The sequence below is a fragment of the Carassius auratus genome, chromosome 25 (genome assembly GCF_003368295.1).
Source record: "Carassius auratus strain Wakin chromosome 25, ASM336829v1, whole genome shotgun sequence".
NCBI lineage: Eukaryota > Metazoa > Chordata > Actinopteri > Cypriniformes > Cyprinidae > Carassius > Carassius auratus.
In genome coordinates, this window is record NC_039267.1 from 13,506,092 (window position 1) to 13,521,455 (window position 15,364).

The 15,364-nt window shown below is 40.2% G+C and overlaps 2 protein-coding genes across 2 annotated transcripts; both read right to left on the bottom strand.

Annotated features, from left to right (window-relative positions):
- Positions 1-20: 20 nt before the first annotated feature.
- LOC113043411 (transient receptor potential cation channel subfamily M member 1-like) lies at positions 21-8,008 on the bottom strand. The gene is made up of 19 exons (XM_026202769.1): positions 7,858-8,008; positions 7,671-7,771; positions 7,413-7,586; positions 6,686-6,820; positions 6,461-6,511; positions 6,191-6,331; positions 6,077-6,106; positions 5,691-5,983; positions 5,273-5,501; positions 4,927-5,055; positions 4,372-4,503; positions 4,066-4,194; positions 3,680-3,931; positions 3,400-3,574; positions 2,944-2,964; positions 2,648-2,792; positions 2,280-2,482; positions 2,024-2,156; positions 21-1,920 (listed from the first exon to the last, which is right to left on the bottom strand). Exons 1-19 carry the CDS (start codon positions 7,913-7,915, stop codon positions 441-443), a joined length of 4,011 nt encoding a protein of 1,336 aa, XP_026058554.1. The 5' UTR covers positions 7,916-8,008; the 3' UTR covers positions 21-440.
- A 1,136-nt stretch (positions 8,009-9,144) lies between these two features.
- LOC113043413 (transient receptor potential cation channel subfamily M member 1-like) lies at positions 9,145-13,972 on the bottom strand. Its single transcript, XM_026202771.1, has 7 exons — positions 13,637-13,972; positions 11,783-12,499; positions 11,383-11,596; positions 10,968-11,092; positions 10,669-10,840; positions 9,921-10,095; positions 9,145-9,647 (listed from the first exon to the last, which is right to left on the bottom strand). Exons 2-7 carry the CDS (start codon positions 11,783-11,785, stop codon positions 9,431-9,433), a joined length of 906 nt encoding a protein of 301 aa, XP_026058556.1. The 5' UTR covers positions 11,786-12,499; positions 13,637-13,972; the 3' UTR covers positions 9,145-9,430.
- Positions 13,973-15,364: the final 1,392 nt, after the last annotated feature.

The following is a 15,364-nucleotide window of genomic DNA, read 5'->3' on the forward strand; positions in this document are numbered from 1 at the left end:
CCACTCACACAACACGCTAACTCCAAACATTTAGCATTGAGGTAGACACATTTTTTTCCTTTGACTAGTTCAGTTTGCATAGCCTTACTTTTTAGCCCATAAAATGTAATAATACTGTCATTTTACCAGTCAAAAACATCTAAACCATAATATATAAAAGACACAATGAAAACCAGAGCAGTGAGCAGGGATACATACCGTCACATAATGTACTTTGTAAATTAAATAGACATGCTGATGGAAATACATGAAGTGCAAGAACACAAATAATGGATCGTTGATACTACGGCTTCAGAGATTTACTACTCTTAACTTGATCGTGACACCTGAGTGCATATTGTAAGTATATAGTGTTATAAGTGAATATACAAAATTGAATGTGTGTGTCATTCTTGTCTGTTGAATTTCTGTTCTTATTGGCCTCCCTCTGGAGTGTCTGGTCACAGTTTGTTTGATGGTGCATCGTCTGTTGTCCTCTGTGCTGGTTTACCTGGATCATCAAAAGAGTCCCCAAATGTTCCGGCAAGGTCTCTTTCACTGCTTGATCCGTGGGCTCTTTTCAGACTGTTTCCTAAGGACTTGCAAGGTTTTGTGGACCAGCTCTTAGATCTTCCAGGGAGGAACATTGTGTCTTCTGGCAGAAGCAGGTGGCTACCATCAGCTTGGACTTCAGAATCAAAGGGACTTACACCTGTTGGTACCTCCTCTGTTTGCTCTCTGTCTTGCTTCTCTGAACTCGCCTCCTTTCCAAGACCTCCTTCAGGTTCATCTGGTTCCTTTGTCACTTCCTGCTCAGTATCTTTCAGGCATTTGTCCACATTCTCACTCCCTTCTTCTTGAATTACCTGATTTACATCAAGTGATGCCTGTCTTCCAGTCGTTCCCGCTGAGTGTAGCTCTTCACCCTTTCTTATCCCATCTTCAATAAATGACTGACGCCGTTCATGATTCACCGATCCACCCGACCTGTCCATTGTCTTCTCCCCGTCTTGCATTCCCATCTCATCTATACTGCGTCTAGAAGAAACTCTCAGCATTTTTTGCTCAGGCAGGTCAGAATGTTTGTCTACCTTAAAACTGTTGCTAAATTGGTCAACCTGGTCTACCAAGGGTCTTACCATTGATACCTTTGGCATCTGACCGAACAGACTAGGGTTTACCTTGTTCTCGTAGCCAGCACTCCAACGTCTTGTAGCTGGAGACCCACCCATTCCTTCTCCTTCTTGATTTTGTTCTCTTCCACATACTTGATCAAATGAGGTTGTGCTCCAATACCTTCTTACAGTGGACGGGGATGTGCTTTGTATTTCTTTAGGATAGTATTTAAAAGCTTTCACCCTGTCTAGAGGGTAGGAGGTAGTGGCCTGAAGTTTTGCTCTCTCCATCATCAAGGCTTCTTTCACTGTGGCTCGATCTGAAGAATTCTGGTTGTCTGGAATGGTAGATTTTGTTGATTCTGGCTTTGTCCCTTCAACCTCGACTTCCTTATCACAAGGGAAGATTCGAATGTCCACACATGAGCCAAGGCGTCTTTTTACCCCTGGAATATCCACCTCTAGATTCTGGCCATATTCCTTTGTGTTGAGGTTTGTAGTGCTTATTGTTTTACTCAGATCTGCCTCTTTCTCTTCAGGTGGACGGTCATCAACACCCAGGTAATAGCGGTAGAGGCTGTACCCATCAGCACTGTTGATGCTACTGTGACGTTGGAGAGAGGAGGGGTCACAAATAGAGGAGGCCGATGAGCGTGTCCGGGTGAGTTCAGAGTGGTCGATTCCCACCAGTCTTTCCAAGGCATTCACCATACGGCCATTAATGTCCTCTAGCTGGGACAAACGAAGGTCCACTGTCTGAAGGGAGGCCTTCATTGTGTTCTCCCTCTCATTCACCTCCTCAAGACGCATGGACATGTTCTCCACCCTGAGCATGAACAAGAAGACTGTGTAAATGTGATGATTGAATAGATAAGAAGTTTGCCGACTGGGGTTTAAGAGATTTACCAGTATTCCTGTACTTAAATCACCTTTCATTTGTAACTCTGATGCGCTCATCATTTGAGGACTGTTGCTCATCTTCTTTCTCCCTGAAATATTCCTCCACACATTGCTCCTCAAACTCATACAGCATCTTCAGCTCTTCCGGGGTAAGAATAAGCTCTTTATGCATAAAAAAAGACATAGAATACAAGCAAATATTTATCTCATGATCTTTCACTACTAACTTGGAACACCTGCATCTTGATCATTTATAATTTGGTTTAATTATTATATGAAACTTACTCAATCCTTTATCCTTTTCATCCAGTTCTCCCTCCTTTTTCTTGTTACAGCGGCAGCAGAGTTTGCGAATAAGGATGTAGAGGTGGCTAAAAATAATCAGTGGTGGAGGCAGCACAGGCCTGTCGTGGAAGGTCATGATGAGCTGATATCTCTGAAACTTCCACACCTGGTTCGAAATGGACTTAACCTCAAAGAATGTGTTGCTTTAATGAGACAAAACACAGTAGTGAATCAGCACCACTGAACTGTTAAAAGATATACACCAATGAAGACGTTTTTTTGTGAAGACCAATGGCCACAAATTGTTTGTTTTTTACATGCTACAAATGAAATAAGTCATCAAACCCATGAAATGGTGGCATTCTTACTTGAAGACAGCAATGAGCAAATTCACAAGCAGGATGTTGGCCACTAACAAATAACAGGCCATGATGGCTGGAGTCAACCAGGCTCCCGGGATGCAGGGTGGAAGCTTTTTCCCATCCTCATCATATAAGTTTTCTCCACAGGGGGCTGTTTAAAAAAGCTTTCTTGTTACATTTTAGCATCAACAATCAATCTGTTCTGCATTCACAACAATTCCAATGCCGTTATACCAAAAGTAAGGTTATTTTTCATGAAAACAGTGTTTATCATTGTGTCAAATGTTTATAGTTTTTCTTACGGTTTATTTCCATTGCATAAACTTGAGCACATTCCAGAAGAGCAGAATAGACACGAACAGTCGGATAGTGGAAGTGGAAACCAGAAACAAGAACAAAATATGCAACAAGAATTAATCAAATCCAACATCTTAATCAACAGACAGGCAGGGTAATCAACTAGAAACTGCTGGGATGTGTATGGCAAAGTAATGGCACACACCTTGAACACAATTTGACAAAAAAAATTCTGACTCCAAGTTTGAACATTACAAGACTGAATTCTAAAAACGGTTCACACAAAAATACAACAAGAAAGGCACTAGGCATTATGTTATAGGGGAAGCAGCAACAAACAGCAGGATCACATAGGTGATGGAGACAATAGTGAGGTGTTAGGAAGGTGGATCAGACTGTTAAAGGCCATCTATCTACCCTGGAGGCAGGAAACAAAATCTTACTATAAATTCTAGTCTTACGGTCTATCGAATCTGCAAACACCTCTCCATAGATCATCCAATAAGGCATGTAGAAGATATTGCGAGCTAAGCGCCATGTGGGCTCCTCGTCTGGGTGGAGGATAGCCTGCCGTGCCACACCGAAACTCATCAGGACCACCAACATGATCACCACAAAGTACAGCATGTCAATCATCTGCAAAGCAGGTGGCAGCTTATTGAAGTCAAGAGTCCATACAGTTAATAATCAAGTGTACAAGATCTAAAGCTGTAATAGATTGAATAAAATAAATTGCATTACCATTTTCCCAATCATCATGACGTAGGGTCCTAGGTACTTGTTGACTCCAAATATGTCCAGTACGCGGATATACCAGAAGATAATGTCCACGCAGTAGATCACACGGCCATAGCCCATGTAGGGTTCACTTTGCAGCCTGAGTAGGAGGCCAAGCAAGAAGGTCGAGATGGCCACCAGGTCTGTAATGTTCCAGTACTCTTCCAACCACACGTTTATCTTTTGCTTAAGCTTGCCTGGTTCTGACATCAAAATCTGGAGGAGATAGTACCAGATACAGGCTACAAGCTGATTCTTTGTTATAGGGTTTGGGTTGATTGCACTGTTTTTGAATCTATTTCTAGAGATGTGGCTGCAGTGGGGTTTTAAGGAGAGATTTACATCTTTACCTGTCTAACTTTCTCCAACCCCAAAGTGATGATGTATGAAATAACGATCCACTCTTGTAAGGATGGCCAACGCTCCATCTTCACCAGTACTATGTAATTGTACAGCATGAGATAGCCAAGGTAGGAAATCTGTGCAATGCAAACCGATTTTACATTTCAATATGGTTTCAAAATAATATAGTAAAAATATTCTACTCAATCCTTCCAGAGGTATTTCCTGCATATGGCCCAAGATACTGGGATAGAGTGCCCTAAATAAGACTCGCATTTTTTGAAAATGGATGGATGGATTCGTTTTTTACTCACAGTATTGAACCAAAATTTGGTGAAAGGGGCATTGTAGAACTCATAGATCTTCGTTCCAATAGGAATCCGTCTCATTTTCTTATTACCTTCCTCCTCATCTCCTTTCTTAGAGGCAGTGTCTGCATTGGCATCCTAAATGTACATGAGGTGGTTTTACAACAGTCAGAATTCATAGAAACAGCATCCTCTCGAAAATCTAAATCGCCAAATCATCCTGGATTTGTTTCAAACAGACCAAACATAAGATTAAGAAGCCGTTTGATGCCGCATTAACCTCTGCACTAGAATTCGCGTACTGTTTTTCCCCACAGGACAAACCATGAATACTGCGTTTTTATGGACTGTGAAATAATAGAGTATCTGCAGACTACATATGGTTTCTATTAGTTATTCCTTCCACTTTCTGTCTACATCATGTGTTGATGTGTCACTCAAGACCTGTGTTTACAGATGGATTAAGCTCATATTATGTCTGGTCAAAAGCTTTCCCTTATGTACACTACACTGATCAAAGGAGTTGTGCAGTTTAAATAGAATGAGTGGTGCAGTTTTTACCCGGACAGACTTATCATTGTCCTTGGTCTTCCTGTCTTCACTATCTGCAGTGACTTGAAGAGACACATCATCACCCAGACGGAAATCCAACAGCAGAATAAAAGGTGGGAAAATGAGGCTGAGAATAACCTGAAATTTTGCAGAAACCAAAGAAAAAGGCATATCACAATCAAGAAACAAATTATCTAGACATTTGTATGGGAAAAAAACAAGACATAAATATTCTGAAAGATTTTCATTTGTTGCAGTATATGTAACACGTAATGCAACAATAGGACTTCCTGCTCCAATTTAAGATCAACTTAATTAAAGGGACTCCAGGAAATCTCAAAAGAAATGGCCTCACCTTCAGACCTGGGTTTTTACCCATCCTCAGGCTGCCCATCCACATGTCAGTGAGGAGCATCTGGCTACAGGTGTGGGCTATGAAGTCTCTGTGCTTGGCAGCCACAGCCAACTTCAAACAGGTAGAGTTGCTCCAATTCTTTAACTCGTAAGTCAACAGTTTCATGGCTAGCTGCTCATCATGTTTGTAGGACTGATCCAGCAACTCATAGGCCAAGGTTCCAAACTCCCTAAAATTACCAGAAGCGTAATTTTACAGTGTAGAAATCTTTGCCATATTTAAGTAATAAAACCAATTGTTTTGATTTAACACTGTAAAACACTTTTAACTTAGTAACATTTTAGCATTTCGCCGTTCCCCCTCATAGGTACCTGTATATTAGTGAACCAGACTTAAAAGGGATTTAACATCCACTTACTTAGAGTTGTTATCGAGATCCTGGGATATGTCATCCACCATCTCACTCTGAGACGACTCATGAGCCATGGCTTTGAGGAGCTTACAGGCCACCAGAGCTTTAGCCATACCCTCCTCGCCCCTCTGCCACAGGAACAGAGCCATCTTCTGCCTTTTCATCAGCACTGCCCAGATCATCAGCTCGTGGAATGGATAATGGAAGCGGCTAACCTCTGGGTCATCCACATCAATGTCCTCCTCTTCTTCTTTCTTCTTCTTTTGCTTCTTCTTGCCTTTTGGCCTTGGCTCGTCATCCTAATGAGGTGAACAGGTTATTTATATTAATGGAGATATTGGGTGATCTTTCTTGGAATTTAATTTAAAGAAGTTTAAATATTTGATGTGTACCTCCATTCCAAGCAGCTTTAGGGCTTTAGGCTGGAAATAAAGGGACGTAAGATTACTAAGACTCTTTGTGTGTACTTCAAACATTTAGTAATTTGATTAATCTTTATGTTTTACCCTCTTTAGTCCATAAAGATTGTTATAAAGTGCTCGGAAGTTTTTCCTTGTGTAGTTACAGCGATAGGCTCCCCCCATCAGGTACTCCACCACCAGTCCAATGTCGATCAATGTGATTTGGTAATCTGGTGGGAGATTCCCCTGAAATCAGAATAAGTAAAATGTATTTCTCATGCATAAAATTGCATAAAATTATATTTTTATATATTCTTTAGAAAACGTCAGAAGTGAAGTTGGATTAACCAGAATCCAATAGTCAGACAGCTTTACCTTTTTAACATCTCTTACGACAATATGTAGAGTGTTGGCAGGACCAAGTTTCTGATAAACACAAAACAACACAGATTGCATATGATTGAGTAATAGAATGATGAATAATAATAAATAATATGACAGCAGGTTCTGTCTTTTTTCTGTGGATTAATAAATTGCTCTCATGCTCTATTGTACATGCTTTGTGATAAGCTCCAAAATGATAATGGTTACAGGGCTTACAGTGTTGTATAACTCCTCTAATCGAGGAATGGTTAGAAAATGGTGAATGTTTACACCATTTTCTAGCAGGAGCTTGACAAAATCCACTCTGTCCAGAACCAAAGCGTCAATCATGGCTTGCTCGAGGGAGTTCACCTGAAGAGGGCGACAGCGAGCGAGAAGTTAGGAAGAATGCTAAGGTTGCTGAAATACTAAATTTAAAGACGGGTAGACTACTTCATATATATATATATATATATATATATATATATATATATATATATATATATACGCTACATTCATTCATTAACAAGTTGTGAATGTAGGAAAAGGTGGACTATAAACCGTGTCTCACTTAACTTGTACCAGTGTTTACTACAGACTGTGTGCCACAAAAGAATGATATGGAAGCTACAAGGGTGGCATAATTTGATTCCTAAACAACTGATTCTTATGAGCCACATCTGTTGAGGGAATCCAAAACCTACAACACAAACACTAAAGTCTAATTTACAATCTAGTGACTCTTATGAGCTGGTTCTTTTAATTAACTGGTATCAAAGACTCTAACACTCTGGAGTTGCTAGATACAATCTTTATAAATCTTTTACGCAAGTTTTTAGGAACCACTTTAGGAATACCAGTAACACTTCATATATAAATGAATGGTGAATTGAAATGAGATGTATTATATGAGAAACATAATACATTTAGGGAAAATCTTAGGAAAAGAGTCACACTGTCTTACCCAGTTCAGTAATTCTATCTTTCTAGGGTCAGTTTCCTCTGGTTGTTCTGGTTTGGCTTTGCCTCCTTTGCCTTTTTTTCCTCTAGCCTTTCCTTTGTTACGTTGAGTGGCTCCCTTCTGCTTTTCATGAGATGGTGCTGCGCTGGTGGAGATGGCAGCAAGGGCGCTTGCAGGCTTTGAAAACAAACAGTTTGACTTATGAACGTCTCTGTGAAATAGATATTTTCTTATTTCTTGGATATAGTTTATTTCACATACTGGTAGATTGTGTCCATACACAAAGATTTGGTTGCGTGCTATATCCACTCTATTCCAAGCCAGAGCCAAGCTCAGCTGATCTGGAGCTGATGCATTTGTTCCTGAATTACAACGAACACACATTATAGTTCATTTCTAACCATGACCGAATCTGTGGTATTTCAGAAGGCCTGTGTATTCATGATACCTTTCAGTAGCGCAGTGAGGATAGCCATTTCAATGTCATCTTGTCCCTCAGCACCCATTCGAAACACTGTTATCTACACATACCAAGTTAGACAGGGCAGCACAGTTTTAATATATATACATTTATTTTGGATGAGGATGATGAAAGAGTTACTGTGGTGGAAGTGAATGGAAAATGTGTTTTTAGGATGAATGCTTTGCTTAATTTTATAAGCATTAGCAAAACACTCTTATTCACACTCTGCATAACTAGCTTATTTCCCTCTCAAATTACGTAATACTGCTTTCCTTGTTTAGGATGTCTGGTATCAAATGCAATTACCTTTGCAGTTGCAGTCACATGTACGTTAATCTTAAATGTAATCACGTTGAAATGTAGTTTGGCCCTGTTTTAAGACATTCCTGTGTGTTAGCATGCATTGCTAATGAGAGACTTATGGTGGAGTATGTGTTTTTAGATTAGTACCTCATGGCTGCAAAGGGAGGGGTGATATATTAAATTGAACTCTTTATACTGTTTTGAGAATGAATGCTAGTTCATTTCCTGTTTAATATCTTGGTTTAAGTAAACCACATGGACACAGATGGATTAGGGAAGCACTAGCATGCTTACATTCGTAATAGCATCTATTAGGCTATCAATTCATGTTTAATAGTAGGCTTGAAAGTTGTACATTTGTCCATATAATGGAAATGCTTATGTATGTATGTGGACATTTGAGCTCTTAACATACATTAGCATTGGCATTTAATGTATAAAAAACTGTTGTGGAAGGCCATGACCCTATCTAATGCCAGACAAGGAGATGTTCAGTGTGGATTAGAGAGAAATGGATCCACACTCTCTCCCCCCATCAGCTCATATTCAGGAACAGGGTGAATGGACATAGCGGGTCGGCTAGAACAGGTGGCACTACACTGATCCTAGTCCAGATGTGTAGAGCAACAGATTATCTCCTGCCCAGTATTACTAAATACTAAACACATCACTTAGCCTCAGTTAAAGCTGCACGGGCACACAAATATTACCATTAACCAAGCTTCTAGAGTGCACTGGGTCATTCTATAGGTGATATAGTTTAAAGGCAAGTATTTAGTGATTGTGAAGCAAGTTCTAACATATGAAGTCTGAAAGCACTTGTTAATCACATGGTCTTATATGTAAAGCAAAAAAACTAGTCGCTCCTGATATGAAAGGATGTGATGCGATCAGATGTTTTGTACTGGTTAATACAACTAGGGAGAAAATGCAGATGGATATTTGAAAGAGACACATGAACAAAGACACATGACAAAATGAATAATGAATGGAATGTTTATTGATGAAAGGTTGTACAAAGAGTAAAAAAAAATTCATAAAACATTTTATTCTTAGTTGTTGTTGTGTATTATGTATGTTATTATGTTGTTTAAAATATATATTTGAATACATTGAAAACCAGTCCTGGTTTTTGCTTGTCTTAGCTGGTCTCCCAGCCTGGTCAAGTTGCTCTTAAGCTGGTCTCCAAGCTGAAAAGTATCCAAAGCCAATCTAAAATGAGAAGACCTGACCAGAATGAAGAGTCCCACTAAGACTATCTTAGGTTGGTTTGAGCAGAGAGTGGGTTTGTGTCGATGGATGTTGATCTACATCTGTTGCATGATCTTACATTACTGTAGATACTTACCAACTCCCTCTTCTTCATGCATTCAATAACCATGAGCAGAATTTGCCCTGACTGCATTTTGTTGTAGTTAAAGGTTTTCTGGATGGTGACCAGCAGTTGCTCTTTTGCGTCCTCGTTTACCAGTCTAAAAAATACAATTTAGTTGTCATTCTATTAAAGATGGGTCAATACTAGAAATGTATGGGATAATGTGCATCTGGCTAGTCATTTCTAGACATAAACCCCTACATAGGCATCTGGATCCCTTCAGGGTGAAGCAAAAGGTTCAACTAAAATTAATTAATTAATTATTTCTCAGTTAATTCGATGTTTCAACATTTGAACAAAGAATGTTGTGATGGATAATTTAGAATGAAGCATTCTAGAGATCTGTGTAACAATGAATATTAATACTCACCCTTCAACCTCAGAATATTTGTGGGCGAAGGAAATAATGTCAGAGGCTCGACCACTGCCATCACAAACCACTACAGGCACTGGCGGTTCCTCACGCAGGCTTTCCAGGACAATCGAGATCACATTGGGACCCCCCTCCACAATCAGACATACCACCGGTACACCCTGGCCCAGTCCTAACATGCATGTACAGAAAAAAAAGCAATTCACTTACCTACATGTTTTGAATTGGTACAGGGATTGTGCACATATCAATATATTACTATTACATTAGCCTGAATGTCTGAACCTTTTAGGTGTTTTGCACTGTAAATCTTATTTTCAATTACTCAAAATGCATGCACATTAAAAATGTAAAAAGCCCTTTTGTAAATAACAAAAGGAGAGGTATTTAAAAGTCAGAGAACTGGGGAGTACAATCATTTTAATTTGACTCTCCCGGGTCTGATCCCAGATGACGATGTGAGTGGTGACAGCTGAGCCTCCCTTTGCTGTCCCTGCCTTATCACGAGCTCCAGGCATAGGATGACAAAGGGAAACCCACAGGTCACAGACACCAAAGCCTTGATCAAATCTAGAATGGCAAGAGCATATCTCCACTGGTCCCTGACCCCATGGACTCCATTACGGATAATCAGGATGTATCTCACATCATTCAAACCCTTAGCATGCTTTCAAATATGCCCTCTTAGGATCAGAGGTACATTAGACCTAAATCAGATAAGATTTGCTGATGCTACCGCACTTACGCGTGTTAATCTTCTGAAGGGAGATGTGCTTCTCCAACTGCCTGCGTAGTTTGACTTCTGCCCCGTATTTCCCACATGTGCCGTTATCAGATAGTATGAAGTGCGAGTGGCTGTTGTTGAGAACGGCAAGTTTGCTCAGAGGATTGGAGATGGCTTGGTATGGTTTGTTCACCTGAAGAGGAACATACCAATGCAGATGTCAGTGACAGACAAGTATGAAGCTTCAACTGTTAGATAATGTAGCATAAGTTCATGAGCACCATCGTGTTTTGTATTATACACCGATAGTTCCTGCTTACATCTTTTCCGATTAGATCCTCTTTGCTCTCCAGGATTCCCCATGGAGCGATGCCTATAGCACACACCTTCCCTCGGGATTTAGAGGAGTGATCCTTCAAAGCATCTCCAACGTGCCGGATCACGCCTACATTATGAACGTAATATAAAACAGAATAGGAAACCTTATTAATTATATCTGATAACAAACCAAATTGAATATGGATCGTGAACCATGTGGATTGGAATTATACTTGTTGACCTGGGTCCTGGAGGACCACTGTCTTGCCTCTACCTTTTCTAGTAATCCTGAAGCTTTTGAGCTGATTTTTTTTTTTTCTTAGAAATGTTTGAGTGGAGATGGAGCTAAACTTTGCAGGACAGTGGCCCTTCAGGACCGGAGCTGCCCATCCCTGTTGTACTCAAAAAAACACCTACCAGTGCTGACTCCACCAGTGAAGATCCATGCTCCGGTGGTCACGGCAGCCTTGATCAGGCCTTTCCCAAAAACTTGCTTGAGTTTGGGCTGCAGGTCAAAGTTTTGAAGGCCACCATGAACTGATATAAGCAGCGTGGGCAACTCCAGTTGCCATTCCTTGACCATGAGATGCAGCAGGCTGTCCGGCTTAGTATCATATGACACCCGAATATACTGTAAGAGACATTGAATTATAAGTTTAATGTCAGATTTAACTTGATTTGTTCTTTGTTCCTGACTACACGAACTATGCTAACAATTATTGGATTAATTAGACTTCAAATCTCGAGAGGGAATTAATGGAGAATTTCGCCTACAGGTGGTTATCAAATCAAACTCAACCCATAATGTTCAAAATACCATGGCTTTGTTGATAAATCCACCTCCTTGAAATTCGATGGTACCATAGGCGTCTGTGGGGACGGTCTGGGTATGTCTGACCACCGACCATTTCTCCTGAGGAGGGTCCACTTGGACAAGCTTGTTCTCTTCGGAGGGCTTGTTGGTGGCCGTGTGCTGAGTCACTAGATAACCACAGGCGCACCTGAGGAAAATCACAGCAGAAGTTATGATAGAGGTTTGTTTTATTGCATGCAACAGGATGTTGCTTACGTAACTCAATTAGCTGACATTTCATCATGAAGATAATTTGGTTTGAGGGTACTTCCTGTTTTTCTGTGCACGTAGACCACCTATCAGGGCTGTGTCTAAACTGCAGTCAATGTTCAATGGGTACATGCATCAGTGCACACCCTAGCATCCCTCCACCGACAGGAAGTGTGGTGGACTGAACTACACTGCCCCCCTCACATCCAGCCTTGAGACATGCCCACACAGTGATCTGTGAAAGGGCTTATGATGTCACACATCACCCCTCATTACATAAGAGTCTAAAAAGCCTCAAAACAGAATGAGTCATAGAGGTATTTTGTTTGGCACAATGGTGTCATTATATGTAGTTACGTGTTCTTTCGAAATTGTTCAAAATAGGAAAGCTCACCGCGTTGGGTCCTTGGCTGGAAATATGTGGATACATTCTCTTTTGTAAAAGGTTTTCTCAATCCAAACTTTCTGGCCCTAAGAAACAGACAAGAAAAGATAGTGAATAAGCCATCAAATAAGACGCAGAAAGGTAAAAATAAGTCAGAAGAAAGTTCACAATTTAAATAAATTCAAATGATTAAAATAAAATAGTAGCTTTGTTATACAAGCACAAACCTATATTAATATATCTATAACATCAAATACAGCAAGAACTGCTTTTAGTGCCTTGAGTTTGCCCAGAGTGAATAGAGCAAATCCTCTTTGCAATGATAATCCTTACTAAAGTATGAGTGGAACATTATGCACAAGCCGTAGATACACAGAACACATGGGATAGAAAATATGTAGATATCTAAAGTGATTAACTATGGAGACCTCTGGTGAAATGCATTTGTTCACCATTACCAGTGATAAGTGTGCTTTTAGGAATACACTAGTACAAAGATAATGCTGGTCTTTTACAGTTCCCATAGTCAGCTGCTAAAACGGCAAAACAACGAACTGTTGCTTCAAGATGTGTAGATATGTGTTGAATGCAAGAAGAGTCATTGACTAGATCCGGGCTGTAGCCCGTTTTGCAAATTATTAGTGCATAGCAAATTAGAGTGCACACTCTGCTCCAGACCATTTGTCTCTTTTTTTCTGTTCTGAGAAAGTGCCATGGAAACCCACCAACATTTTTAGCTTTCGAAAAAGATTCTGTCGTGCCAGCTTTGTGCTCCAACACTGGCCGAAAATAACCTTTGGTTCAAAGCAATATCTGTCTGGGCTTTTGTTGGTTCAGCCCTAATTAAGACGAAAGCTTCTGAGGCAAATCTCCCTCGAAAAATCAGTCAGAGAACATTAGAAATAAGAAAGACAGAACACATTAGAAACCTACAAAACCATGGCTGTCCATTGCACAATTATAAATATAAATCAATAAATTCATAGTTTATAAAGTTCACCAATATCATTATTTTTTTTTTAATCACACATTGTTTAGCAAAGATAACGTTTTATTGGAAACTGCTAATTGTTCATCAAGAGAAACAATATATATATATTAAATCATTCCCAATATTACGAACTCAACCCAATCCTGATCATTCCTACCCCATCATCACATCAGTAGACCACAGATCCCTGGGTTCCTTCTGGTCACCCAGTGTTAGCTAGCCAGGTTCCTACCTGTAGAGCCTCTAATCGACATTAAGAAGGTGCCAAAGAGAAACTTTCGGCATTAGCGATCCCTCCTGGAGCTCTGCTGGCGAGGGGTGCTCTTTCCCAGAGCGCCGGTGCCCAATGAATCCCACAGGACATGAAACTTCATCACTTTATGAGGGGCTGTTCATATGATGAGCATGTGAGCAGGCTCTTTGTTCGGGGCACGTCCCATGACTCCAGTTCAAGGTAATCCTTTTGGGAGTCCCATGACCCCTCTCTCCTTGCCCACAGGGTATTTTCATCCCTCGCTGGAGCAAAGCACAACAAATCTACTTTGATAGCTTCACAATACCCGTGAAATGCATTTCTTAAGCTCAGAAAACCTTGAGAGACTTATTTCCTACCACAAAAAAACGTCTCGCAAGTTGATGTAGACAGTTAGGTTTGTATCTAGAAACGGACAGGAATGGGAACTAATCAAAGCGTTTTATTTGAAAGTGTCACCCTCTTCCGACCACTTTGATTTCAAGCCCAATTTGCATAATTGAGAGAATTGGGCACAGGCATTCTTTTGAAAAGAGGCCTAGTTAAGACATGACAGGACTCCATTTGGGGGTAAGGTCATCGAATACTAGTTGTTGTTAATCTCTATTTTCACCAACTGTGTTGTGTGGGGGGGGGGGGCAGTTCTGACGGACATACAATCACATCTAAGAATTGGTAACATTAATGATTTCTATTAGTCTTTTACACAAAAGAAGAGCAGTCTTTAAGTAAGGAACTTTACTCAGTAGATGGTGTTTATCAGTTGATTCAAGAAGTTACATTTCTGAAGACATTCACAACTCATTTTGAGAGTAAATAGTAAAAAAGTAAACACTCAGTAAATCAGTCCAAGCTGGTGTTTGCTTGGGTCTATTATCATGACCAGCTTTAAAATGCCCTCAAAACAGACCAGACTGACTCATTTGGCATTAGGCATGGAACCTAAAACCACATTGGTTTAAAATCTATTAAACAGCAGGGCTGCTTGGTCAACCCCTGAAAACATGGGGAGATTCCACCCAAAATAAAGATGTCCATTTTGCCCTTGTTGGGTCAAATTGAAATGGTGAGATCATTGGTTTAAAGTCTACTTTTCAATGGGTTCTTTCCTCAACCATCTCAGTCTTTCAGCAGTTCAGTGCTGTCGTCAAAACGCATGTGGACAACTGGTAATTAAAGCTCTTGAAGACAAAGGGCTCTTGCCACGGCAGTAGTTCAGCCAGTGTGACGCACGTAATTCGGCTAGTTTAAACTCATTACCCACAGCAATTAAAACTCAAATCCGCTAAGAGCTCATCAGCTTTGTTCAGAAAATGCACAAAAGCTCTCTAGGAGGAGAAATCAGATTTTCTTGCTTAAATTAACAAGGCCAATAGCAAACCTGGCAACAATCAACACTATTGAGTCTTTCCACATCGTCAGACATCTTGCATGTTGTTGCTCAACTAAAAAGCTATTTGTTCATAAAGAGGACTGCAGCTGCGATTTGTGAACAATGAAAGGTGGAAATCGGATTAAATGTTTATGCAAATCTTTCCCCCAGTTTTTGTACAAGTCTGCAATTTCACATTTTAAAAGCAAAACCCTCAAAGATGCAGTAATTACAATAAATACATACTGAAATTTAGATATGGCATTGTCTGTTCATACACTGCATGAATTGTATGAGCCTCTCCAAAACTAGAAACTGAAGATCACATGAGAGGG

Bases quoted from the DNA above. Each gene is read 5' to 3' on its own strand.
- LOC113043411 (XM_026202769.1), bottom strand. From the start codon at position 7,915: ATGGGTGCTGAGGGACAAGATGACATTGAAATGGCTATCCTCACTGCG. The intron at 6,512-6,685 runs GTAAGCCCTGTA...TGTGTTTATCAG, and splicing joins TAGAGGAGTTATACAACACT to AAACTTGGTCCTGCCAACAC. The intron at 1,921-2,023 runs GTGATTTAAGTA...GTTCATGCTCAG, and splicing joins ATCAGAGTTACAAATGAAAG to GGTGGAGAACATGTCCATGC.
- LOC113043413 (XM_026202771.1), bottom strand. The intron at 11,093-11,382 runs GTAGGTGTTTTT...TTCATAATGTAG, and splicing joins CACTGGTGGAGTCAGCACTG to GCGTGATCCGGCACGTTGGA. The intron at 10,096-10,668 runs GTAAGTGCGGTA...CATGCATGTTAG, and splicing joins CCTTCAGAAGATTAACACGC to GACTGGGCCAGGGTGTACCG.